Raw genomic sequence first — 27577 nt, forward strand, 5'->3', positions numbered from 1 at the left:
ATGGAGAGAAAAGAAGAGATAGCCTGGGACAGAGGTCTAAGGTACATCCATAGAGAGCAAGGCAACATGATGACCCTGCAAATGTGACTACAAATGATCAGAAGGGTCAGTCAAACAGTTAAGAAGAAAATCACAACAGAGCGATGTCCCAAGAATCCAAAGAAGGTAGAGTGTATCCAGGAAGGATGATTGATCAATATTGTCAAATATTGCAGAGAGGTCAAGGAGGAGGAGAACTGAGGGAAAAGGTGGTAGGTGGGGGAGGGGAAGACTGGATTTAACATAAAAAAGTCAATGGCAACCTTAAGGAGAGTCTTTTCAGAAGAGTGGTAGGCATGGAAACCATAGTACCAGAAGTGGAAAAATGAGTCAGAGCTGAGAAAGTGGAAAGTGTTACCTTAGGCAAATAACTACACCTCTCTAGGATTCAGAGTCCTCCTCTATAAAATTAGCCAGCTGGACTCAGTGATCTCAAGAGTCCCCTTCTAGTTCTAAATCTCTAATTTCCCTTTCTAGTAATAAATGCTATGATCTTAGGACTCATAGTAATTAAGTATCAAGAGGTAAACTAATGAAATAAAAAGGATAAACTGACTGAAAACCTTAAGTCATTATAATCAACAGGAATGAACAAAAAGAAAACACAGTTCATGAGTTCAGTAACTGATTTATCATACCAATGAAGATCAAGAAACCCCAGAACAGGTAAGAGGTCTGTAGGTGAAATCCATAACCACTTAAAAGAATAAAGTCTAACAATCCAGACAAGAAAAACCAAGTGGATAAAAAATTCTAGTTGTCCAAACTATAATACATAATTAGCTATACAGCACAATGAACTGGTCCATCAGTGCTTGCATATCTTGGACAGCTATTACAGATGAGCAACCAATTAGGTAAGAGAAAGAGTGGGCACGATTGCACTTGGTAAATTGCATACTTTTTAAAATGACCTCAAGATTCTCTCATACAAAATTCCATCTTTTGATCACCAATGTTCTTCAAGGACTGTCATTAATATGTCTACCAACAACGGACACTTGCCTAAAAGACTATTTTATGGAGAACTCACACAGGGCAAGTGTTCACATGGTGGTCATAAGAAGCAATACAAGGATACTCTCAAGGTCTCTCTTAAGAGCTCTGGAATTGATTGTGTGACGTGGGAGACACTGGCACAGGACTGCTCATCATGGTGTGCCCACATCAGAGAAGGTGCTGTGCTCTATGAGCAAAGCAGAATTGAAGTGGCTCAAAAGAAACACAAGATGCACAATTTTAGAGAATCCACCCTAAATGTTCACATGGACTATTTGTGCCTGACCTGTGGTAGAGCATTCCGAAATTGTACTGGTCTAATCAGCCACAGTCGGAGGCATTGTAACTTGACTCTAACATAGTGATGTCATTTTGGTCCTCTTCAGGAACAAAGAACAACAGTCAACAACCATAATGGAACATCACAACCTTCAAAACCTCAAAATTCAAACGGGCAATGGAGAGAAATATTGTAGGCCTAAGCATGCTGCAACATATTATCAATAATACCTTACATCTCAGTGGCATAAAACATACTTCCCTTCTTCCTCACCTATCCAAATCCTATTCATTTAGTTCAAAATTTACCTCCTTTCTGAAGGAAGTAATGATCCTATTAGTTGTTAAAGCTCTGTCCCTTCTCAAATTACTTTGTATTTACTATGTATGAATATATTGAATCATCATATAAAATGTTAAGTTCTTCAAAGACAAAGACTATTTCAGTTTATGCCTTTCTATTCCCGGTGCCTTGCAGAGGGTCTTGCACACCGTAGGCAATTAATGTTCGCTGAATTGGATTAAGGTCCTGATCTCCTCTATGAATCTTTCTCTAATTATTCCATCTCTCAACAATCTTCCTCTCCTCCAAACAAAATAAATCTATAGGATAAAATTTAGCACTCAGTTATACAGTTTTATATTGTTCACCATTTCATTATTAAAAATAAAGGAGGGGCCTTGGATACAAGGAGGTGAGAGGCTACATAAATACAGATACAGATATAATAAATATTCATACAAACACTCTCCATGGAAGCAAAAAAGTAGAAACAACAAGTTGCCTATAAATTTGGGAATGTTTGAACAAATTGTGGTATATGAATGTGATAGAGTATCATTACACCGTAAGAAATGACAAACCTGAGGAATTCAGTGAAACATACAGGATCATTGGAGAACAGAATGAGATTTAAGGCTGGAACGCCTTCAAGTCCAACACCCTCATTTTAGAGGTGAGGAAAAGCTGAGAGATAAATGACTTGCCCAGGGTCAAACATCTAGTAAATATCTGAGGCAAGAATTAAACTCAAGTCTTCCTGACTCCAACCTGTGCATTCTGTCCCCCGTATCACCTAGCTACTCCATCACGGAAAGACTTATATTAAATGATTCAGTGAAGAAAGGAGAAGCAAGAGAACATTATACTCAATATTTACAAAAATGTTCAGTGACAGTAACACTAAAAAGCAGTGGAACTCAAGATGTTACAAGAACAATCAGTCCAAGAGGACTGATAATTAATAATTAAACACTTTCCTTTTCTCAAATTAGTGTAGATTATAGGTGTGAAATGCAGTGTGTGTGTGTCTGTGTGTGCACATATATGTATATATATGTGAATATGTGTGTGTATATATATATTTACATATATGTGTACGTGTATGTATATATATACATATATATATATAAAACAGCTGATTTTGTTTGACAGTTGATTTTGTTTAAATGCTTTCTGTTCCTAAAAATGGGTTCAAATTGGAAGTGGGGAGCACTTCAATCCATTGTATGCCTGTGAAACCTGGACAGTCTACCAGTGCCATTCCAGGAAACTGAATAGTTTCCATTTGAATTGTCTTAGGAATATTCTGAAGATCACCTAGCAAGATAAGACACCAGACAGTGAGGTCCTTTGTCAAGCTGAACTACCAAGCATTCAAACTCTGCTTCAGAGAGTGCAACTCTGATGGGCTAGCCACGTTGTCTGAATGCAAAATGTATGCTTGCCAAAAGACTATTTTATGAAGAACTTACACAGGGTAAATGTTCACATGGTGGTCAGAAGGAGTGATACAAGGACACTCTCAAAGTCTCTCTTATGAGCTTTGTAACTGATTGTGTGTCATGGGAGACTCTGGGCACAGGACCACTCGGCATGGCATACCTACATCAGAGAAGGTGTTGTGCTCCAGAACTGAAGTCGCTCAAAAGAAATGTGAGAGGTACAAATTTAGAGAATCCACCCCAAATGTTCACATGGACTATTTGTGCCAGACCCATGGTAGAGCATTCTGAGCTCGTATTGGTCTGATCAGCCACAGTCAGACACGGTATAACTTGACTCTAGCATAGTGATGACATTCTGCTCCTCTTCGAGAATGAAGGATTACAACCAACCAATTAGTACATATCATTTAATATCACTGGACCTCAGTTTCCTCCCTTGTTATACAAGAAAGCTAGATTAGATGACTTGTAATCTCCTTCCAATTCTAAAATACTTTGTTGCTGGTTATAAAAAGTTTAGAATTTTCAAGTTCATCATTATAGTCAAAATCATTTAATTATCCATTTTGCATGTGACTTTATGTTAATGTAGAATAAATAATAGTCTCTGTCATATTACAAAAGAGATAAAATTGGCATCAATATCTAAGAAGGTGAAAAAATAAAACAGAAAAACAGGTAAGGTATGTTCAAGTAAGGGTGGGATGATTCAATGAATTATAAATAATGGGAATTAGAAGCTACATGTTGAAACGAGGTGGGTGTCAAGGGAAATTGCTTTTTATTTTCCAAACAGTTTTAGATTTGATGAACAAAGTGAACTTTTGCCAGTTGAAGCAAGAGAGCTGAGGAGTATGGAAGAAAAATTATCTTGAGCCTAGAGGGCCTAGTTACTTGTTCAAGGTCACATGACTAGTCAGGGCTGGAACCAAAATCCAGGCTATCTCCTTGTTATTTATTTGTCACCTAATGACTAGTTTGCCCACAGGTGCACCAATAGTTCAGTTACATGTAAATATGCTGGCAACATTATTCAGCTCATTGGTTGACCTCACTGCTGCTTTTCACTCTATTTTTAAACATGCAAACAGAAGGAAAGAATGAAAAGTGCCAAGTGAAATGACACAAGAAAATTGCACTCTAGCCAGATCAGACAAAGAAAAATGACAGAAAAAAGGTGGGCAGAGATGGCTCTGTGATTTCCTCCTCACTCTCACCTGAGCAAATTATATAAAAGGCACTAAGTTAGAATGCATTAGCTGTCAAATCAACAAAACTCCATTAGACAGAAAGCCTTCCCACAATGTGGCCTCTCTATAACCACAGACTTGACATGGTCCATGACCAGGGAACAAGAAGCAGATGAGCAGGAACAAAATTTATAATACAATAATGGAGAAGATATACTCACTCTTCCAGGAAGTGTTGTTGGGGTCCTATAATAGAACCTGGCCGGCAGATTCGGACCCACGCGATGATTTCAGCATGTGTGAACCTGTAGTGCTTCATTACATAACAGGCTATCAATGTTCCTGTTCTTCCAAGACCAGCTATGAGAGAGAAAGAGAAAGAGAGAGAGAGAGAGAGAGAGAGAGAGAGAGAGAGAGAGAGAGAGAAATGAGATACAGCATGTGAGCATGTGCACAGGCAAATACAATATAGTAAAACTGAGTACAGTTAATAGCATCAACAGTTTTTAGATTCTGGTAAGCTGACACCACTAGTCTCATATTTAATGTACGACTTTTAAATCAGATATTTTCAGTATAATTATACATTCTTTGATGTTCTGGAGTTTAAAAAAATTTAATGATAATATTCAAAGAGACACAATAATAACAAAGCATAAAACTGGATTTGAAAAGCATTTTAAAAGACCATCTAGTCTTTTTTCCCCTGAAATTTTAAGGATTCCATTAGGAAAACTATTAAAATATTAATCCCAGAACTAGTCTTCATAAGAGATCATTTTTAATACTACCTAGGTTGAGATGAATCTATTGATAACCACTCTGTAAGGCCAACTAGCCAGTTCCAAATGCAAGTAAGTTATATTATCAAGATTTTATTTTATAAACTTAGTGATTATTAATATCAGAAGGTTCAGAATCAAAAACCCTTCTCTAATCAAAGCAGATAACCTCTATCATCACTGTTTCTTAACTCTACCAGACAGATTACTCTGGCTGACTCCCAAGCGTAGACACTCTCTTTCCTCCACTCTGCCTACTGACCTCCTTTGGCTTCCTTTAAATCCCAACTAAAATACCACACCTTTTACTAGAAGCCTTCCCCAAACCCTCTTAATTTCCCAAGAGCTGTGGAAATTAAAATTTTATAGAACTATAATTTTAGACTTATTTTTTAAAGTTGTACATAATACAATGATTCTCATTATTTTTCCCTACTCCACTTCCCCCATGAGTGATCAAATTCATCAATCCAAAATCTCAAAAATGGCACTTCCTGGCTCATTTTAAGATGAAGAAACTGAAGGCTAGAGAAGGTAAGCAATATGCTGAGTTTCTTAACTAGCTAGTGGGCAGATCCAGTGTATACTCTTTCTACAATATCCCACTGTGCTTACAAACTTGAAAACATCTAAATCTTCACAGAATCCCCCAAACGGGAAGGAACTTCAAAGACCGTCTAGTTCAGCCTCATATTTCAGCTTTTTCCCTACTATCCAAACCTTCACATTGTCTTGGGCACCACAGGGAAGTGTGGAAGGAGTTTTGGGAAAACACATAAAACTGTGAGCCAAAGCATGAAGTAGTGGGGTGAATAAGATGTATACTAGAAAGGATCCAGGTCGGACTACGGAAGACATTAAAAGTCAGACAGCAGAATTTGTACTTGATGCAAATAGAAAACAGAAGTCATTTCTTTTGGTTCTTGAGGAGAGAAATGATATGATCAAGACAGATCTTAAGGAAACTCAGATTGGTAGCAGCACAGAGGTTAAATCAGGAGTGTCAAAATTTAAGCAAATAGGCTCTTGCAATAATACAGGGATGAAGGTTCTGGACAGCAGTAGTGCCAGCATTGGTAACAGAGAGGAAGGAGTGAATCGAGGAAGCATTTTAAAAGAAACCAGCTTTGGTGATAGACCACGCAGCATTAGGAATGCAGAATCTTCTATCTGAGTAAATGGAAGGGTGATAACTGACAGATATGATATAGTTGAGGAGACAAATCAATCTGAGCAATGGGGTAGTTTTGTGAGCTATTTAAATCCATCTTTTTCACTAATTTAAATTAAGGAAAATTGTTTTCCTTAATCCATCCCTTTTTTTACCTCACTAAATCTTGTTATAACTATGTTCAGGTATCTAGACTTTCATTTCCCATGCTCCATAAAAGTTGTACGTAATGCAAGGTATTTAAGATTTGTCCCTTATTTTTCATTACAATTACATTACTTCCTACTTATCCCTTGAAGTTAGGATGTTTTTAATAGCTTCCTGGAATCTTGTTTTTACCAGAAATATCTTCTACCTTCACTTAAACTAACTTCAGTTTTAAGTTACAACAATATACTTGTAGAAGTTAGATGATATTCTCAAGAGTCACCTCTTTCTCTAAACCTCTTTTCCCCTAAATATAAGAACGGAGATGACCGCTGTTTTTTTTTGGGTTTTTTTTTTTACTGCGTGGAGCTCTGGAGTCCTTTACAACTAATCCAAATACATGATCATTTGTGCCCACACTAATACACAGAACGAGGCTCAGGGAGTTTCAGTAGCCTCTTCTGGAGGTCATGTATTTTAAGCATCCAAAATATGCCTCAAAAATTTCTCTACCTGGATAGCAGATGGCTATCATGTCCTTCAGACACTCCCTTGCCCTTCTGGTTCCATTAGCTAAAAGTGAAAGAGTGTAGAAGTTTCTCAAACATCTCTGAAACTAAAGTTGCATCACTTTTTTTAACAGAAACTTCACAGAGTCTCCAATTTGGATCTATAAAAAGAATGCTCTTAGCACTGAATGGCTGGGAGTTCTTAACATATAATTGAACAAAAGAAAATTTCACCATTTTTAAAAATTTTGTTTTAATTGTTAAAATAGTCCAAACCAAAGGTGTTCTTGTAGAGTTGGTGGTATAAAAGAGATAATCAAGATATTCTCTATTAACATCAAGTGTAATCATAATTGCTTTGCCATTCTATTCATTTGACAAAATTCCTATAAATAAATCAGTATTCACTTTTCCAAGTGTTTTTTTTCATTGTTTCCCAAGAATTCACAGCCAAACCCTTTATCATCCATACAGACTGAATAGCAAGGCTAAAACTGCAGATATGAAATCATTACAGAATTTGGAATTTCATTTCCATAAATGGGTTACTAGCTTGCCTTCTGGCACCAAAGTTGCCTGTGGAGATGTGGCATCTTCATTCCTTTTCCAAAAGCTACTGAACTTCATTTACTGCAGGATAAGCTTCCCTTCCTCTCCTCCCTCATATTCAATTAAACTGCTCAGTTCCGCTTCAATTCTCAGAAAATTAAGCTGACTCAATTAGGGCAGATGTTGAAATAATTAATAGGCCCATAGTAGATACAAGTGTTCTATTAAAAGCAATGCAGCTATAATTAAAATGGGAGTTACAAGCTTTATCAAATAATACTACAAGTATGTATATGTGGAAATAACCATAACAAACAAGTAGAAAAATCTTCAACTTGGAAAATTGTTATCTCCTTATCAAGATAGCTTAATGTCGATTAATTGATTTTATTGTTTAAGGTTCTAATTAGGGATATAATTTTTTAAAAACTATGCAATGTCAAAATTGATATTTCTAATTAACACTTTGCTTAGGCACACAAAGGACAGAGAACTCCTGTAATAAGTAATGCTTTAGTAAGTGAGTTTCTTTATAGAATGACTCAAGGGGTGAAGTACCACACATGTCATTCAAGGTAAAGAACTTCAATGAAAACTGATCTCCTTAAAATCTGTAAACCCAAAGTATATTTTACAGATAAAATGTCTTTTCTTAGAAAGGAAAAAGCTTGACTTTGTACATCAACAATTACTTTATTAAAAAATGAAACTCATATTCATGACAGCAAAAACTCGGAATTTTAATTATTTTCCTTTTTTATTTTGTAATACTTTGAAGATGAAAAGGGAATATGCGTTCTCAGCTCAAGATAATACAGGTATCTAGTTAACTATTTTTCCCACATAAATTCTGCTGAGATATCAAACTTGGATTTTTCTAAATCTAAGCAAGCTCAAACTATATAAAAAGGTAACAAGCTAGAATGGTAAGGCAAACTTATGATGTACATGAATCATAAATCTAGGAGAAGCCTACTCAACCCCACTCACTGTGACCTGATTAGAAGCAGAATTACAGCTAGAGCAAACGGCAAATTAATAATGAATCTTTTAAGCAAGATCTCCTTATATTTTAAAATTCTGCAAAAATAGAAACACTCAGCTAGGAAGTAAGTTGGGGACTGGGGGTGGGTGGGACAGGGGAGAAAGGACCATGTTCAAAGTGCATAAAAGTTGACACCAGATGCCCTCATCTAAACTCTTGGGCCACGTGCTGATCATTTTGATCTTTCCAGGGCTCTGGAAAACTGAAGCTTCTACAAGCAGCTCACGTGTTCATCAAAGTCTCTACACCTACACGATTATTAAACATAGAAACCAGAGCCTACAAAATGGTATTTAAATTTTTTATCAGAAAGAAAGCCATGCTCATCTGAATAAGTCAGAAACAGTAGCTTCAGACATAGAAGAAGAGCTATATAATCCCTAACACCTACTAGCCAATTTTCCTAACACACTAAAGAAACTGCCTTCTCTAAAACTAAAATATGAGAACAGCGCCACTAAGTGGCACTTTTTAAAACCTGCACATGCAAAATAACAAGGATGCTGTGGGTACAAAGGTGCCCAGAGTGTTTCTTTACCACTGAAATGAAAGCTGTTCTATTCATTGAAGTTATGAAGGATGACTTCAAAGAACTTTAGTATCTCTTGACCTCACGCTATTCTAGGAAAGGCAAAGGCAGTCAGAAGTGGAGTTTGCTATCCTTCAGAATCTGATGATGGTTTTGCTTGTTTCTGGTAACTTTCCTGGTTTTCTGAAAGCCAATGTTACCTTGTTCATAGGATGACTAGCCCATCACCAAAAATGTCTATCCCCACCGGGATCAGAACCTGAAATTTTCTCATATGTTTTAAATAATCAAGTAAATCATTAGGGGCAGGTAGGTGGCACAGTAGATAGACTGCTGGACCTATTATCAGGAAGACTCATCTTCCTGAGTTCAAATCTGGCCTCAGACAATTACTAGCTGTGTTGGGCAAGTCAGGTAACCCTGTTTGCCTCAGTTTCCTCATCTATAAAATGAGCCGGAGAAGAAAATGGCAAACCACTCCAGTATCTTTGCCAAGGAAACCCCAAATGGGGTCGCAAAGAGTTGGACACAGCTGAAATGGGAAAGTGGCAATGATTTGTAACAAGTAATTTTGATGGTAAAGAGGGGAAGTAGAAGTTCAGAAGCCTTACTAAGTAAAGGACCATCTTCAATTACCAGAGAACAAGGCACTGAACTTCAAATAGGCGAAGAGAGGGTGAAAATGGAGTCAGAGACTTTTGAAAGGAGGGCACAGAAACAAACCTTTCTATTTCACAATTTTATCTGCTTCAGTGTACTACAGTTAGGTCCCAATGAGTGTGAGTAATGAATGCGAATAAAGTGGTTGCAAGTACTCAAATTCCCACTACTTGAAGTTATAATTATGTAAAAATAGCAGCTGGTTCCAGGCTAATGGAAATATGCCATGCAGATTCAAATAATGCTACCATGTCAGGGAAGTCATTATTTATACTAATTGGGACTTCACTGAATATCCCCAGTAATTTGCATATCATATTTCCTAATCACAGTGGACAATGCCAGAAAAACAGTTTAGGAGTAGCCACTGCATTTCCTTCCAGAAGTGGTCACAGAAAACCTCACCTATCACCTGAGATCAGTCAATGCCCCCCGGTACTCCACAAGCAAAGTAGTCTTTTCTTCAGAGAAAGGGAAATTAAAGAGGTTCTTGTGTCTCAGTTTTATGAATTAGAAAAGATCAGGATTTTATTATCCCCCCCCCCACGCTGCTCTATGTCCTTGGGTTTTCGTTTGGTTTTTTTAGTTGTTTGAGATTTGTTGGGGTTTTTTTTCTTTGTTTGGTTGGTTGGTTGGTTTTTGCCTTATCCAAATTTGTAAAAATATACTACAAAGGGCTTTGTACCAACCTTTGCAATGTACAGCAATTGCTCCTTCAGTGTTTTCACATATGTTTAGGAATCGTCGAACAATGTTATCACTTGGTGTGCTGCCATCTATGAAGAAGAGGTCATAGTGCTCAAAACCGGCATCTGTGAATCGCTTTGCCTCATAGATCTTTTTATTCAGCCTAATAATTGTAGTCACGTTATTCTTTTTAAAATAAGGGAAGTAGGCTTCAGGGGCGTGAAGAGGATAACCTAAAAGAGAAAGTGGAGGAAAAAAAGAGAGCAACGTAAGAAACTCCTATGCAAATCACCTTGGCAGAACAATAAAAACAAAAATCACTCACATCATAAGTGATAAATTATATAAATCCCAAGAGGAAATGTGAAATAGTGGATGGAAAACTAGCCCTGGAGTCACTAAGACCTGAGTTCAAGTTCTGCTTCCAACCCATACTGGCTACAAAAAGTTGAGTAAGTCACAAGCAATTCTCTAAGACTGTAATAGTAGGAAAGCAGGTACCAATCTTCATGGGTAGAGAGTTTCTTTACCAGAAGTTTCATACACCCATGAAATTACAAATCTGGCTTATATTTTCCTTCCTTCCTTAATTCCTTCCTTCCTTTCTTGTTTACAAAATTCAGTTCCACAAGCTTTTGAATTCAAAATTTTCTCCCCCTCTCACTCCTCCCCACTCCCCAAGACGGCATGCAATCTGATATAAGCTCTACATATACATTCACATTAAACATAATTTTCACATTAGTCATGTTGCAAAGAAAAATTCTAACCAATGGAATGAACCATGAGAAAGAAGAAACAAAACAATACAAAAGAGAGAGAGCAAATAGTATACTTCGATCTACATTCACACTCCCTAATTCTTTTTCTGAATGTGGAATGGCTTATCTTTTTAAGTATATGAATATCAAAGAGCATGGGAGACAAACACACTTTTACCCTTAAGAGTGAGCAGTAAATATAAATAGTACATTTAAAGATTAGGTCCAAATGTCAATCTAAATATGCTTCTATTACAAAAGCTTAAAGAAGTTTTTTTTTTTTTTAAGGTATAGTTTGTTATTCACAAAAACAAAATTTAAAAAGTATCCAAATAAAGTTTGAAGTTTTAATCTGAGATTTGGAAGTCCCAAGACTCTTTGGATGCTAAAACAAATGCATTCAGGGACCAACACAGTATTTCCCAAAAAAACCCTGTATTTTATCTGTGAACTTTGTGGGCTAGTTCAACCTATTCTAAATGTTTTTCTGTACCAGAAAAATGATTTCCGAATACAGCAGAATCTTTTTAACTAAAGTTCGTAAATATGGATACTTTACCTTTTATTACAACTCCAACTACTTAGTTATTCTACAAGTATTTGGTATGTACGATGTATGCAAACTTCTCATTGAAATTATAAAGAAAATACAGTCCTTCTAGCCAACCAACACTCAATATACTTTAATAGCTCAGCATCAGTGGATTTAAATATGGAATCAAAATATTTAGTGATCAATAAAACATACAGTTTTCTCTTTCTGCCTCTTCATACTAGATACCACATCTGCCTGTTTTCCAACGTAGTCTGAATTTATCAGTTTCTGTCTATGTTAAAACAAACTCCAGATTTGAGATTTTGCCTAATTCATGCTCACTTCAGGCTCATAACTGAAATGATTTATCATCTTAAATCACTCCCTTTCTATTTTCACTGGAGTTGGTTAAATTGTTGGCCAACTTTTAATTATTTGTACTGAAAGCACAGGAGAGGTAGTGCCAATACAACAAAGTGTCTTTATGTTTGGCTTTGGAATGCATTATATCTTTGTTCTGGCTCTCCCACAGAAGCAGCATATGCATCTTCCTAATTACACTTTGTCTATGCCAATATTAATTAACTTTCATTCCCTGAGTACACATGTACTTGGCAACAGAGTAGACAGTCAGGGAGCAAGCCAAAGAAGACAGACCAGAATTTAAAATTGGGTAGAGAGAATCCACAAAGCAGACAATCTAGAGTTGGTTTACATCTGTCAATGCCAGGCACAGTAATTTATGCACAAATTTAGAAAAAATATACACTGCTATTTAGGAAACACCAGATTTATTTTGCCTACTTTCCCCATTACCCAAATTATTTCCAGACATTCACAGTGTGCGGAAGTGAAGCCTACGTATGACACAATGAAAAAGATATCAATTAGATAGGGGAAGGAAGACATTCATAAATATCTTCAACAAAGATATCAATGTAACTGTACGGATGCCTGCCCCCATTATAAAGCAGTTCAACAGACCAGATTTAATTATACTATGGGCATAACCCAAGTACTATAGGTACAAGAGATGCCAAATACGTGCTAGTTTAACGAATGAAGTATTGAATATCTCTCTAACACAGAAAAGCTCATCTCTCAGTTTCTAAACCTTGTCCCTTAAAGGATTCTACCTGCCATATGACATTAAAGTTAACATGCCTTTTGAATTTAATAAGTAAACATATATTCCAGTATTCTGAAGTTATACATAATGATTTAAAAGTCAGAAATTATAAATTCTTAATTCAAGAAAGTTAACTACCTGACAGCTAAGCCCACATACAGTTATAAATTTAATATTACAGAGAACACTTCAGAGGCTGTCAATTCAATTTAAAAAAAATTTCCCTGATATGCCAAAAATTCCTTGATCAAAAATGAATCAGATTAATTTTTTTCATAAACAACCTCTGTAGCACACAGAATACATATGCACCACATTTCTAGCATTGCTACTCTAAATATCAAATGATGGGCAAATATGGTACTTCTTTATACTATATCACAATGAAATCATTCCTTTTTTTCTTTCTATTTCTTTCAAGAGGACTGCATGGAATCCTAGATACCAGATACAGAAGAATAGGAAAACTAAGAAGTGTGGGATACATCCCTGAATTTTTTAAGATTTGCATTGTGGAAGACACATACACAGTCCCATAAAACTGGCCTCTGTGCCAGAGTCAAAGAAAGAAAAGTATGACAGATGGTCCATAGGTATAACCCAGTACAGCACTTCTTCCTAAAGCTTCTCAACTGAACACTGAGATCCACTAAAAAATACGTACTTCATTTGGAACTTCCAGGATCAGATAAGCGACATATTGTTATCAGGTATTTTCCATGAGGAACATAAAAATGGGTGTGTCTGTTTATATGCATATACAATCTCCAATAAAGACATTCCAATATCTCTTGATGACTATACAAACCATAAAGACGCACTGCAGGACACTTTGTCTATTCCAATATTAATTAGCTTTCATTACCTGAATATACAGTTGGTCCTACAGAGTGGTGAAGGCTATGCGAATTGCATCAAAGGGCATATGTATCACTCAAGGACCAGCCTAGCTAGGTTCACAGTGGCCTTTATCAGACTGACCACAGGTTGAATTTTTCAACCACAGCAACCCTTACAGACCATCTCTGTGCTGGTGGAAAGTGTGCTCCCAACAATGAAATCACAGATAACTGAAATGTTAAAGCAAATATGTAATGTAACAGCGCTTTTGGATGGCATAGCAAGGACTGAGAAAGCAGATGCCTTCCTTTTTAAACTTTAAATCTATACCTGCCCTATTCAATCCCAAGTAAGTCAAAGCCTCCACACTAACCTCCACACTTTTAGATTGGTTCTCTTAGGAAGTTTTGCGCCCCATTAAATCAAGTCCTAACAATGAGAAGCCATGTGATACAGTGAAAAGAGAATGGATGGATGTGGAGTCAGGAAAGATCTGGATCTAAAGCCTACATCTGCCCTTACTAGTTGGGGATCTTAACTCATTTGTAAAAATAGGGACAACAGTAGCTACAGTATCTCTCTCCCAGAATCTTGCAAGGATCAAATACGATAATGCATGTAAAAAAAAACACGGAGAACCTCAAAGTGATGCAATCTAAAGTGGATAACGTATAAAAATCATTTATTACTATTATTATCACTCTTCAGGTCTGGCCACTATTTCATTCTACCTTTGTGCTTCCAGTAATCGGCACAATACCTAGCATTTATTAGGGGCCTGTTGACTGAATTAACTAACCAAGTTTTGAAATTCACCTAACCATACTGTTATGCAACAACCACAAAACAACAACAGTAATAATAATAGAATTTATATTACAGCACTTTAAGGTTTGTAAAACACATTCCAAATATTATCTCATTCGTCATCATAACTTCTCTATGCTTACTGGGTGCTTACTATTAAACCCATTTTTAAGATGAGGAAAATAAGGCAGGCAGAGGTTAAGTGACTTGCCCAAGATCTCATAGCTGCTAAGTACCTAAGGCTGGATTTGAACTCATGTATTCCTGATTCCAGGTCCAGTGCTCTATACACTGTATCACCTGGCTGCCAACATCACTTCATCTTGTACACAAAAAAAATAACATGGGAGACTTTGAAATCTATACGTATTTTTTCTCTATAGAATTTCTCTGCTCTGCCAGTCTAGTTATATTTTAAAAAAAGAAAAGAAAAGGGAAGAGAAGAGAAGAAAAGAAAAAAGAAAAGAAGAGAAAAGAAAAAGGTTAACCTGTCAAAATTCTATGCCAGACTGGCTTTCAGGGCTCAGCTCTTTCCTTTCTAAATGCTCACAAACTACCCCTTTGAAAATGTCACCTACATTTTTGCTCATTGTGGTCTATAGTTTGCACGTTGGTTCTTTTCCCTTCCCTTCAGAAAAAAATGGGGACAATATTTCCCTTTTTCCAAGCCTACGGGGCTTTTTTCACCTTCCATGATCACCACCAGCAGTTCAGCAGTCATATCCTCCAGTTATTTCAGTACCCTCGGAACTTAATCAAATCAATCTTGATATTCAATAGAAACAAAACCAAAACACAAAATATATTTGCAGCTAAATGGAAGGAAGACTCACAGGTTCTCCTTGCAGAGGCAAATTAAGGACTTGGCAGAGTTGGTTTTATCGTACATCCAAAGGCAACAAGAAACATCATTTCATGGGACGTTTGGTCATCTCTTATTTGCAGTGCTCATGAAAAGTATTTGCAAAAAGACCACCATAAAAATGACTGCAGCTTATGTATCAACATCTGTTACAGAAGATGAAGAGGTAGAGAAAGTCTATGAAGAACTCAATAAGATCCCTCAAATTAAATCAACATACATACTGATACTCAGTGACTTCAAAGCAAAGATGGAATAGGTAAGGTCAGCAAAAAGGATGACTATGACGTCAAAATTAGTACACAACACAGAAGATTCAACACCTAGACGTCATGTACATTTTCTTCAAGAATAACATCAGCACTCAACATTGTGATTCCAATTCTTTATACTGAATAGCATGCCACACAAAAATAAAACTGATTCTATTTGAGCAGGCGAGAAATGACCTTTCACTTATGGGAGAGTCATTCCTGAAACAGCTGCCTATGTAGATTCGGACAAGTCAGAGCAAAGGTCAAAATTAATAAAAAGACGAAACAACAGAAATGAGAAAAAGATAAGAGTATACACTTAAAATAATTCCATCCTGATATAGTTAAATAAGTTCTTGATGCCAAAAAAAAGTAGAAAGTGGATGGAAAAAAGCATACAGAATTACAACAAAGCATACAATAATTTCATAAAGAATTTTAAACAACATAAATCAAAATGTCATTGTAAGGTCAAAAGAGACTAAAACAAGCACCTTAGTCAGGAAATATAACCTGAACCTAGGTCTGCCTTGCTCCAAAGCCACTTCTCTCTCTACTGCACCATAGATGTTTCTCAATGTACATGTTTCCAAATATTTGCTACTGAGAATTAATGAATGCACTGGAAATGAAGGTCCTTTATGATTAAGCTAGCTTTGTTTAAAAGCAAAATAAGCCATAAATCCTAGAGTTGTCTGCTTTTAGCCACCCACCCACCTGCCCACCCCCCCCCCCAGTTTCTATTCCAGAAAAGGCAGCATGATATAGTAGAAAAGAACAGTGGATCTGGGTGCAAATTCTGGTCTCAGTGCACTCATGTGTGAAAAAGGGGAATTGGACCAGATGATCTCTAAGGTCCTTTTTCCAGTCCTAAATCTATAAATCTAGAGATCATCTTTGAGGAACAGGCAGGTCTTTCAAAAGCCTGCCAACTTAGATTCTGTGAAAACATGTCATTCCAGAGTTCTCAGGCAGGTTAAGATTTCAAACATAAAAGAATTGGAGAAGCATAGTGGTAAGAGTGTTAGATATAACAGGAGACCACGACTCAAATCCCACTTCTACTACTTGGCTCCTGGAATGTCTTTGGCCAATATAAATGATACCTACAGTATCATCCATGTATCTAATCTTGTGATATTGTGAACCCAAGTACTTAAAGTAGGTTTATAGTCCATAGAACTGTTGTGACCTAAACTGTCCTGTTACATTTCTATAACTAGCTAAGTATACTATGGGTTCGCATTTGTTTCCGCTGATTTTTGGCACGGGAGATTTTTTCAAGAATCAGTATTAAGCATCCACCTTCCCAACCCAGCAGGATTATCGCAATGCCTTGCTGGAACACCCAGCCAGCCAGCCTGCACTCATCTCAAGTTGCCAGTAGATGGCACTCATGCATGCTCTCATACTCCAGCCAAGGGCTATCTATGTCAGTGTATCCAGCTGGTGAGCCACAGGGTGCTGATACCTCCTCCCGGGGCTGGATGTGCCTGTCCTCAGGTGCCTGAGCAGAGAGAAGGCGGTCTACAGCTGCTGGTGGGGTGAGAGTGAAGCAAGGCTGGGCAAGGTGCATCGTTTCCAGCAGTCTGGCTGCCTAAGGGCTGTGCCTGAGCCACAGACCAGTTACAGACTCCAGCTCTCACTTCACAGGGTGGTGAAGAAGGGGCTTTGCTTTGTCAGTAGCTAAAAGCCTCCTATCAACAGAGCCATCAGCATTACGACTTGCCCCAACAATCCGTTAATTCAGGCCATATGATTTTTCCTGCCCCTCCCATAAAAAAGGATTTCTGTGCCTGCATTAATCCAAACCCTGTATAAACTACCACCACCTCATTTTGTCTTTAAATTGTAACCTATGAAATCTCAAATCTTGCTAAAAATAAATGTAAACAATATAGATTCAAAACTAAATTCCTCCCTTTCCCCTTCCCACCTCCTAATTCCATTCAGCTGTTGTGTAACTGGGGCTCAGTGAGAGTTACCCTTTCCCCAGAAAAGAAGCATCAGTCAGGTCCCAGCCCTTGACTTCAGCCACACAGCTGCTTTTCTACAATCCACCACCCACAGAAAGAGATAAGACTCCTAAATGGGGAAGAGAGTTGATTCTCTACCTGCTCTTTTCCCCTCTTTTTTTTTGAGGTAACAAATAGAGAACTATTCCATTATTGAGATAAAGGCCTGGAAGGAAAATGGGAAGAGGATTGGGGATGACCCCTTTTCTTCCTAGGTAGGAGGAAACAGTCAGAATCTACTACTGCTCCATGAAGTGGAGGCCTCTGGCAGTGGATTAGTCAACATGCTTCTGTTAAAGGACTTTCTACAAATCTGGCACTGTGCTAAGATCTAGGAATACCAAAAAAGGAAAAAATACAAAAACAGTCACTCCCCTCAAGGCGCTTACATTCAAATGTGGGAAACACATAAATAACTAGGGACAAACAAGACATACACAGTGTAAACATAAGGTGACCTCAGAGGAGATGTCACTAGCAAATAGGGGATGCTGGGAAAAGAGTCCTACAGAAGGTGGGCTTTGAGCTGAGTCTTAAAGGCAGCCAGAGTAACTCAGAGGCAGAAGACAGGCTTGCTCAGAATATATGGTGAGTGAGCCAGTTTAACTGGCTCAAAAACACAGTGGGGGGAAGGGGGTAGACATGTGGGACAAGTAGAAAGGTCAGAAGAGGACAGGATGTAAAGAGCTTTAAAAGGACAGAGGACTTTCTGTTTGATCCTGAAGGTGAGAGATAGGGAACCACCGAAGTTGACAGAGTAGAGGGGTTGTCATGGTCAGACCTGCTCTTTAGGAAATTCACCTTGGTAGCTGAGGGGAGGATGGACTGGAGCGGAGAAAGGAGGACAACCAGAAAGCTGCTGCAATTGTTCAAACAAGGGCTAAGATGCTAGGAAGAGAAGGCAAGCTGAAGATATAGTACTCAAAATTCCTGGGTTGTCTTAGGAGCTTGCTCTTCCCTTAATTAAGGGAGTGTGGTGGTAGAGTAAGTGGTGGCTAGGAAAAGGAGAAATCTGATTATCTTCTCTCCTCCTAAATAAAAAAGTGACAAAGTAGTTCTTGTGATGTATAGACTGGAGCCACAGAGACTGGGGGAAGAAAGAGGAGCTTCCAAATGAAGTATTAATCTTGCCCCTCCCCGCAAAGCAGATTTACTCTAAGGACAAAGACTTCCCCATGAGCTAGGAGGAGCTGCCTGAGGTATCGTTTGTTGAATTTGACAGAACCTAGAAGGATCTAAAGTTTGTTCGTGCTGTTTTCCTATAAAACAGAGGTGTCAAACACAGCTCCCAACACTCTCAAGTGCAGCCCAAACCAGATTAAAATGTAACTGGGAAATATTTAGCCAAATAAATAAAAATACGACAAAACTGAGATGATATTACATTTTAAAACAAAGTCAATACGCAGCCAGCAGGGATTCAAAGAGAAGTGGAAAGAAAAGGAGTAACTTTATGTAAGGATTAGTGACCCCCATTTCTATCTGAGTGTGATACCAGTGCTATAAAGTACAGATTAGTCCTCCTCCATGATATAACTTGGAATGATACCTATTTACACAGATATAAAAATATAAAAATCCGCATAAATGTTTCACATATATGTATATGGAAGATATATGCACATATATGATGGTAAAAATCTAATTTTTAAAGAGTTATGGAGGCTTATCTTACAAAAATCCATTTGTCGGAAAAAGTGGAGGAAGGAAGACTTGTAATTCATTTGATAAATCTCCTCGTCCTCTGCCACCTGTACTTCACAAACCTCCTTCATGTGTCCACAATGACACCCAATGGAGTCCCAACACTACACTTTTCCAAAAAGAAGATGCCAACCTACTTTGTCATAGAATCAAGAAAAAAATAACATCTCCCTTGAACTGTGCTAAGCACTGAGAATATAAAATAGAAGTAGAGAATAATTCCCCTCAAGGAGCTCATATTCTAATGGTGGAAGAAAACACAGAACCGGAAGATGAAAAGGCAAGGGACATGAAGGGCAGGGAGAGACCAAGGTACAGTAGCATATAATACAGAAAGTCCAGAGTGCAGCCCGCAGAGATATGAGGCATGGCTGACTAGGGCAGCCTCCCGAAATAGAGGCTCTGGGAGTTGATAAAGAGTGAGAGAGCTTCCAAAATGTGGATAACAAGGCTGGACCATGGCTTCAGGATGAATAGCTGGGGCACAGTGAGGCTTAAGAATGGGAGAGGAAGTCTGGAGTGCAGCCTAAAGAAGAATCAGAGGGTCCCTTTTCTGTATTCCTGAGACATTTACTAACTTTTCCCACTAAGTTATCCCTCTCTTTCTGATTCTGAGACACCCAACTAGAATAATCAAAACATATTTATATAGCATTTCAAAGTTTGCACATTGTTTTCCTCACAACAATCTTAAGAAGTACGTACAGCAAGTTAACTTATTAAGCCTACTATGTGCTAGGCATTCAGTAGATACAAAGAAAGGCAATCCCTGCTTGGAGGAGGGGCTCACAATCTATTATCATTAGCCTTTTAAAGACTACGAAGATCTGAGCAGGATCTAAAAGGGCTAAGTGATTGGCCCATAAATATGCATCTAGTCAGTGTCCACAGTAAGACTAGAAGCCAGCTTTCCAGATTTCAATTCCAGCAATCTCTCTGCCTCTCTCTCCCACACACCCTACTGCCATATTTCTGTGAAGCATCAGAAGTGGATAATGGCAGCCAATGTGGACAGATAAAAAGGGAAAGGGAAAAAAATCACTTTGACCTAACCTTCATTTCATTTGTATAAATAGCTCTTGATGAAGAAATCCCTCTATCCTGCCAAGAACTCTGAATTAAATTTCCTAAGGAAAACATACCTTAAGAAGAAAGATTCAATAATAATATAAACACTTTATCCTTAGCGGGCTAAGGCACTCCAAGGTCCTTGGGCAAGAAAAATAATAGCAGAAATTTGGGGCATAAAGCTACTTATCCACAACTTAACCACTCTTCCCAGACTCAGCGTCAATCCTAAATCAGATGTTGATGTGTAGGTGCATGTGTGATTACCAATACCAATAGTCTTTACCACTTTTGTGTATCTTTTAAAATTAGTACAATAAAAAGCTATCTACCCAAGTTCAAAGAATGAGAAGAATGAGATTAGATTTTATATACAAAAGGTTATAGAGAAATGAGCTGCTGAGAATAGAGTCCCAGAGCTGGAAAAGGTGTGAATAGAATTATGCTAAGCCTAGTTTTGTAACTCCGTGGGATGTCATCAAGTTGTTTATAAGGTTTCTAAAAATTCTCCATTTCCCTATCCTAAAGAATTTCAACCTGTTTTAATTTATAACAAAATATTCACTACCTACATACCTTTAAAAAATAAAAATATGGAAAGGCATACTCAGAAGAACAAACAAATTCTACAATCAAATTTCAAAAGAAGAGCATCCATGATGATGCATTCATGAGTTCCTGAAATATTGATGTGTAAGCAAGAGATGAGGAAACGTGTTCATTCTAAAAGGGCTCTTTGGAATTCTGTTCTTCGGCATATATTCAAAGAATGTGAGACTACGGAAAAATCAAGTAAGAGTTTCTTATTAATAATTAATGCGCAAAACTCATACACATAAATATATCAACGAGGTAGATGGCTATGTCAGTTACAGAAAATGACTAGGCCTCTTTTAATGGCCGACACCATGGAAATTCTTCTCTGAAATATTTTCCTTCTGCAACTAGAGTGTGAACACATTATGTCTAAATAAGAAATTAATTATAAGCTTTGGGCACCTTGAGGAGCCTAATACAGCATATCAAGCACCATGAAGTATACAATAAAAAATACCTGTGGGTTGTGATTTCAGTGAATAAAATAATTTCTGCAGTTACACAAGAAAAGACTGAATAACAATAATACTTTGCATTTGTATATCCTTTCACAGCTTAAAAATTGATGTCAGACACATATGAACCTAAGAGCAACCCCATAAGGTAGACTGGGTAGACATCATTATTACATTTAACAGATAGGGAAACTGAGGCCCACAGAAGTTAAAAGATTTGTCCAGAGTTACCTGGCTATGAGGTAGAGAGCACAAAATCCTGATAACTATTAAAATGTGTTTTTTCCATCCTACTACCTCATCTAGAACTTTTAACCCACAAGCACCAAGAAAAAAACAGTGGCTTTTCCAGTGCCAAATTACCTGCAAACATTTTATTTCCCAGTGTTTACTTAGCACAGTGCCTGGCATATAGTAGGTAATTAATAAGCTCACTGACTGGATCTGTTGACTTTTAAGTGAATTCTGATAAGAGATATCATTACCAAATATGCAAAACTAAAAGGAGCCAAATTCCTTCTGAAGACCTATATGGAAGTTAACATGCCTAAAAGGGCATGTTAAAATTGAAATTAGAGGCAGAAAATTGGGAAAGAATTTTTACAACCAGCATCTCTGAAAAAGGCCTCATCTCTAAAATATACAGGGATTTGAGTCAAATTTATAAGAATACAAGTCATTCCCCAATTGATAAATGGTCAAAGGATATGAATAAGCAGTTTTCAGAGAAAAAAAATTAAAGATATCTATAGTCATATGAAAAAATCTCTATTGATTAGAGAAACGCAAATCAAAACCACATCTCTCCTGTCAGACTGGCTAACATGCCAAAACAGGAAAATGATAAATGCTGTAGAAGGTGTGGGAAAATTGGAACACTACTGCATTGTTGGTAGAGCTGCGAACTCATCCAACCATTCTGGAGAGCAATTTGGAACTATGCCCAAAGGGCTATAAAAATGTGCATACCCTTTGACCCAGGAATACCACTTCTAAGGCTATATCCCAAAGAGATCATACAAGGGGGAAAAGGACCTGTATGTACAAAAATGTTTATAGCAGCTCTTTTTGTGGTGGCAAAGAACTAGAAATCAAGGAGATGCCCATCAATTGGGGAATGGCTAAACAAACCGTGGTATATGAATGTAATGGAATACTATTGTGCTATGAGAAATGAGGAGCAGATGGACTTCATAAGAACCTGGAGAAACTTATATGATCTGATGATGAGCGAAGGGAGCAAAACCAAGAGAACATGGTACACAACCACAGACACACTGCTTCTGTGATGACTAACTTTGATCGACTTGGCTCTTCTCAACAATGCAAGGCTCTAAGACAGCTCCAAAATACTCATGAAGGAAAAGGCCAATCCACATCCAGAGAAAAAAATTACGGAGTCTGAATATAGATTGAAGCCAACTATTTGCTCTCTTTTTTAAATTTAATTTTATTTGCTTTGATTTTTGGTATTGTTTCATCTTTCTCATGGTTCATTTCATTGGTTATAATTCTTCTTTACAACCTGATTGTTGGGAAAATAAATTTAATGTCAAGGTACATGTAGAATCTATATCAGATCACATGCTGTCCTGGGCAGGAGGGTGGAATCTGGAACTCAAAAACTTCTGGAACTTAGTGTTGTAAACTAAAAAAAAATAACTTTTAAAAAATAAAAAAAATGAAATTATATATCTGAACAGACTTTCTTTAAACAAGACAGATAATTCTGTTCAAAAACCAAGAGCTGTCCTAAAAGATAGCCTCTCTAAAGGTATCTCCTTGAGACTGCTCAAGAGTCAACTAGAATATAGGCTAATTAATGTCTAGCACATACAAAAAAAATCCAACCCATTAGCAAATTTATAAATAAGAATTTCTAATGTCTTGTTCTTTTAATAAATTTAATAAAAAATTTTGAAGCTCTATCTCAATTTACTCTTAGTATTAAAAAAAATAACAGTGAGGCACAGTCCATGAAGGGGAATTGTCAGGTGTGAAATGATTAGAAAAACTTATAGAAATTGAAACAAATCACAATTTATTGGCAGGAGACTAGTTCATATGATTAATCTCAATGCTAGACCAATAAAACTAATCCCTAATATAAGAACTCACGGTAAGTTGTAACTTTTCGCACCTGGGCAAACGGCACTTCTTTTGTGATAACTAAAAGACCCATAATCAGCTAAATATCTTAAGTCCTAATGAATCTGCCCCTTGAAAACATGTTTATAGCTCCACCTATTAGTACTGCTGTAATAAAAATATTTAAGATGTTTTAGTCAGGAATTACTAAATAATGTTAACTCTTTAAACTTATAGATAGGGATCAGATCATACACATGATCTGAAGAGTAGAAAAAGGTAAAGGTATATCCAAAGCAAAGTAGGAATATTCAAGAAGAGAAAATAACTTTTTTAAAAAAAGAAAAACATACCATTTTCAATTTTGCTTTTGGGATGTGGTCCACTAAACGCTAAAAATTTTCCTGGAACAATCCAATTGAAGTCACCATTTTCAACCCTCTGTGAGAATTTCAAAAGAGAAAGAAAAGCACTGAACAACACTTGAACAACAAAGAAGGAAGTCATTAGTAAATAAATTGCTTTTGATTTTAATCTCTGTATAAAGTTGATAAACTATGTTGTCATGTGAAATTGAAACTATAATAAATTCAAAAATGTACATGCTACCCAGAATACACTTGCTTTAGCATCGTACTTCACAATCATTTCTACAAGTATAAGAAGTTCACATGATTTCATGTAAAATAATTTAATTCAAAGGTCCTGCCCCTCCACCCCCCAACAAAAAAAAAAAGCCTCTACAAATTCATAAAGAAAAGATCTGTAATCAAATAGCATCTCTGCTGAATTTTAGTGATTTGAAGGTGTGTAGATAATACGCATACAAACAAAAGAAACGCATACTATATCCTAGGTTTGTTTTTTTTTTCCTTTTAACTCAGCCTAAAAATAGATATAGAGCTAATATTTATTTTTCAGGAATAGATTATTTAGGTTGTAAATTATCTAGCTCTTTACTCCTTTCTCTTTTATCCTGTTCATTAATAAGTCAATCCACTAGAGGGTGCCAGGACAAAAGAAAAATTCTAAAATCATAAAATGTTAGAGCAATTATTCCAAATCTCTCAATTTAGAGATGAGGACACTGATAATAAGACAAGACTATATGATTTACCTAAAGTCCCACACGGCAATGTGCTATGGGGCAGAAATGAAGCTAAAGCTCAAATCTCCTTACCCCTAATTCAACTTACCAATCACAAGTTCTGGGAAAAGATTTCTTTTTAAAATCAATCTCAAAAAGCATTTAGGGAGGATTATATGTCTATTTTAATCATCTATATCATCTTTGTCACCACATCTCTAAATGGCTAAAAATTGGCTGACTACATTTCACCTTAAAGATGGGTCTTTGGGGTATCTTATATGGATAATCTGTCTGTCTACAATTCATTACCTTGTGGTTTAGAAATACCTTTCTATAACATCCTAAATAAAATTTTAGAAAGATTAAAGTTATGATTACTACCACTAAATTAAATCTTACTGGTTTGGGTCACCCATTTTACTTCATTTGAACATTTCATTAGAAACAGCTCTTTATAACAACTGAAACATTTCTTTTAGTAAAATATGAACTTGAACCAATGGTTCAAACATTCTCATGAGTTATATAGGATCTGTCAAAACTATCAATAACAACAAGAAATTTTTTTATGTTTTAAAAATTATAAATGTTTCCAATGTTAATGTAGTTTAAGCACTTTCTCTACACATGTGATGTGTTAGCTAGATAGCATTTGTAAAGATTTTAACATATTTGGTATAAATAGCACATAGGATCAATACGATCATAATTCATGAAAATGGTTAGTCCACATCTATAAAAAGCAAATTCTTATACATTAAATGACACTAACCATATTGTCCATTTATAACCCACAAAGACAAACATGGAAAATGGTTTAGAAAAAAAAACCCAGTTGGGATTTTTAATCATGTGCCACTCTATATATGCTTAATAAAGCTAAATAACGCTAAAAAATTTTGAAAATATATTTTAAAAAGGCACAAACCTTCAATGGATCATGGATGATAACTGGTTTCTTTGTTAAAGGCATCTACACACTTGTGAAATATGTTTACTACATGTATATTAGTAAAAATATGGCTCTAAATCTATATCTTTTGGTCATATAACTCAGTAATTTAATATTACCATCATATATAAAAAGAAAACCTGCTCATAAAGATATATATATATATATATTCACTCCTTAAGATAAAAATAACTGATCTTTCTAAGTAAAAACATATGCATTACTTATATTGGGCTAATTTTAGTAGCTTGAAGTAATCTAATATCGTAAACAAAGAAAATTAACATTCAGGGAGTAAGTTTTCTTCTGGAAAAAAATCGACATCAGAAGCTATAGCTACAGCTAAAAATTATTCAATTCAAGCCTGTTTTGGTTATTTTCCAAAATTCAATAGATTTGGAGTTGGAAAATCTAGGTGTTAATCCTGGCTTTGCTACTAATAATATTAGCTGTGTAACCTTAGTTGTAAACTTTCAGGGTTTCAATTTCCTCATCTATAAATTTCAAAAGCTTCATGATAAGAACACAAGAACAAATTCCCAAGAAGACTAAGTGTATGCGACGTTGACAGCAACAGACTGAAAGTCCATAGACTCAAGGCTTGAACCTTTAAGCTTTGTTATCCTCTGGTAAGTGAATCAATTAATAATCAATTATCAATGAACTGATGCAAAGTGAGTTAGTTTGGAACAGTGCTAGATGAGATGCCAGCTCAGGTGGTATTAAAACCCCTGGCTTTGTAGCCAGAGGGAATTGGGTTCAAATTCAGGCTTTGCTACTGGTTAGGTCACTTCAGCTCCCGTATCTCAGGCTGTTCTTCTATAAAATAAGCCAGGTTTAACCAGAGGACATTCAAGGTCCTTTACCTCTCTAAATCTATGGTCATGGGATCTCTAGAACCCTGTTCCAGCTCTAACCTGGCTTTATATCTTCATTCTGACTATATTATGCTAAATGTAAACAGTTAACCATAAGAGTTAAGATCACTGACTGACTTATCTATCTGACTTTTCTAAGAAATCTAGGCCAGAATGGAATTAAAAGGCACTCTAAAGAAATTACTTTTGTCAAATGTCTAAATAAGAGAAAGGCAAAAATAAATATGCTCAAATGAAATAGTATAATCCATACTTAATAATGTCACATGACTACTGATATGCCTCCCTTTAAGAAAACTCAATAATCAAAGCTCTGATTCACAAGAATGGCAAATTAAGGTATGTTTTTCACTTCAAAATACAATTCTTCATTTTATAAAAGCATTTACTACAGATCTGGTTTTTTTAATTCCCTACCCGTTGAATTTAAAACAAAGTTTTACACTCAACTTTTCAGAAACTCACCTATTCCGTAAAGTGAAGTAAGACTGCACTCTCATAGTAATACATACACTTTCTTCACTCAAGTCCTACTAGTACTTTACAACTACAGATAGAACTTGCCTTCTATACCAAGTATGATCTAAAATGTTCACAAGACTATCGGATCACAGATTTAGAAGTACAGGATCATTGGAAAATATTAGATTTAAGTATAAATTGAGTTCTGTGACCACAATAGTTTAAAATGCAATATAGAAATTCACTATTTAAAATTATATCATAAATTTTCCTATAAGGTGATGGGATCCTTTTGTAATATAAAATCATACCTATATATTGTTTTTACTTCAAACAAGATAAACCTCCTCAACTACAGCATGGCCAAGAACTAAAGTCTTGATTTCAGAGTATACTTTTAGAATAGTGGCAGTTTTTTCCTTTGTTAAATCTTACAAGGTACTCAATATGCTAACTTATTCTAAAGAACACTTCAAACACAGTCAAATATTACAAGTTACACATCTAGCAAGAAAATAAAAATCTAATGAGCCCAGGAAAAGAAGACTTCTGGTCTCTGTTGTACTATGATTTTCTAAAAGTTCTACTGCTTCCTACAACATGATCTTACTTTAGAAAGTCTTTGTCTAATATATGTATATATGTATATGTGTGCATGTATGTTTGTATGTATTCATATGTGTATACACACATATATATGCATATAAACACACACACACACACACACACACACACACACACACACACACACACACACACCAAGCTT

General features: G+C 36.4%; 1 protein-coding gene across 5 annotated transcripts in view; it reads right to left on the bottom strand.

Moving 5' to 3' along the window:
• Positions 1 to 27577, bottom strand: part of CDC14A (cell division cycle 14A) — a 245106-nt gene that overhangs the window by 68241 nt on the left and 149288 nt on the right. For all 5 annotated transcript variants that reach the window (XM_036768493.1, XM_036768495.1, XM_036768494.1 and 2 more), the window contains exons 8-10: positions 23783 to 23870; positions 10317 to 10547; positions 4457 to 4595 (exon numbers count right to left, since the gene is read on the bottom strand). In XM_036768493.1, the coding sequence (XP_036624388.1) occupies positions 4457 to 4595; positions 10317 to 10547; positions 23783 to 23870 (458 nt within the window). The remainder of the gene's footprint in view (positions 1 to 4456; positions 4596 to 10316; positions 10548 to 23782; positions 23871 to 27577) is intronic.

Source organism: Trichosurus vulpecula, chromosome 7, assembly GCF_011100635.1.
Source record: "Trichosurus vulpecula isolate mTriVul1 chromosome 7, mTriVul1.pri, whole genome shotgun sequence".
NCBI classification, from domain to species: domain Eukaryota; kingdom Metazoa; phylum Chordata; class Mammalia; order Diprotodontia; family Phalangeridae; genus Trichosurus; species Trichosurus vulpecula.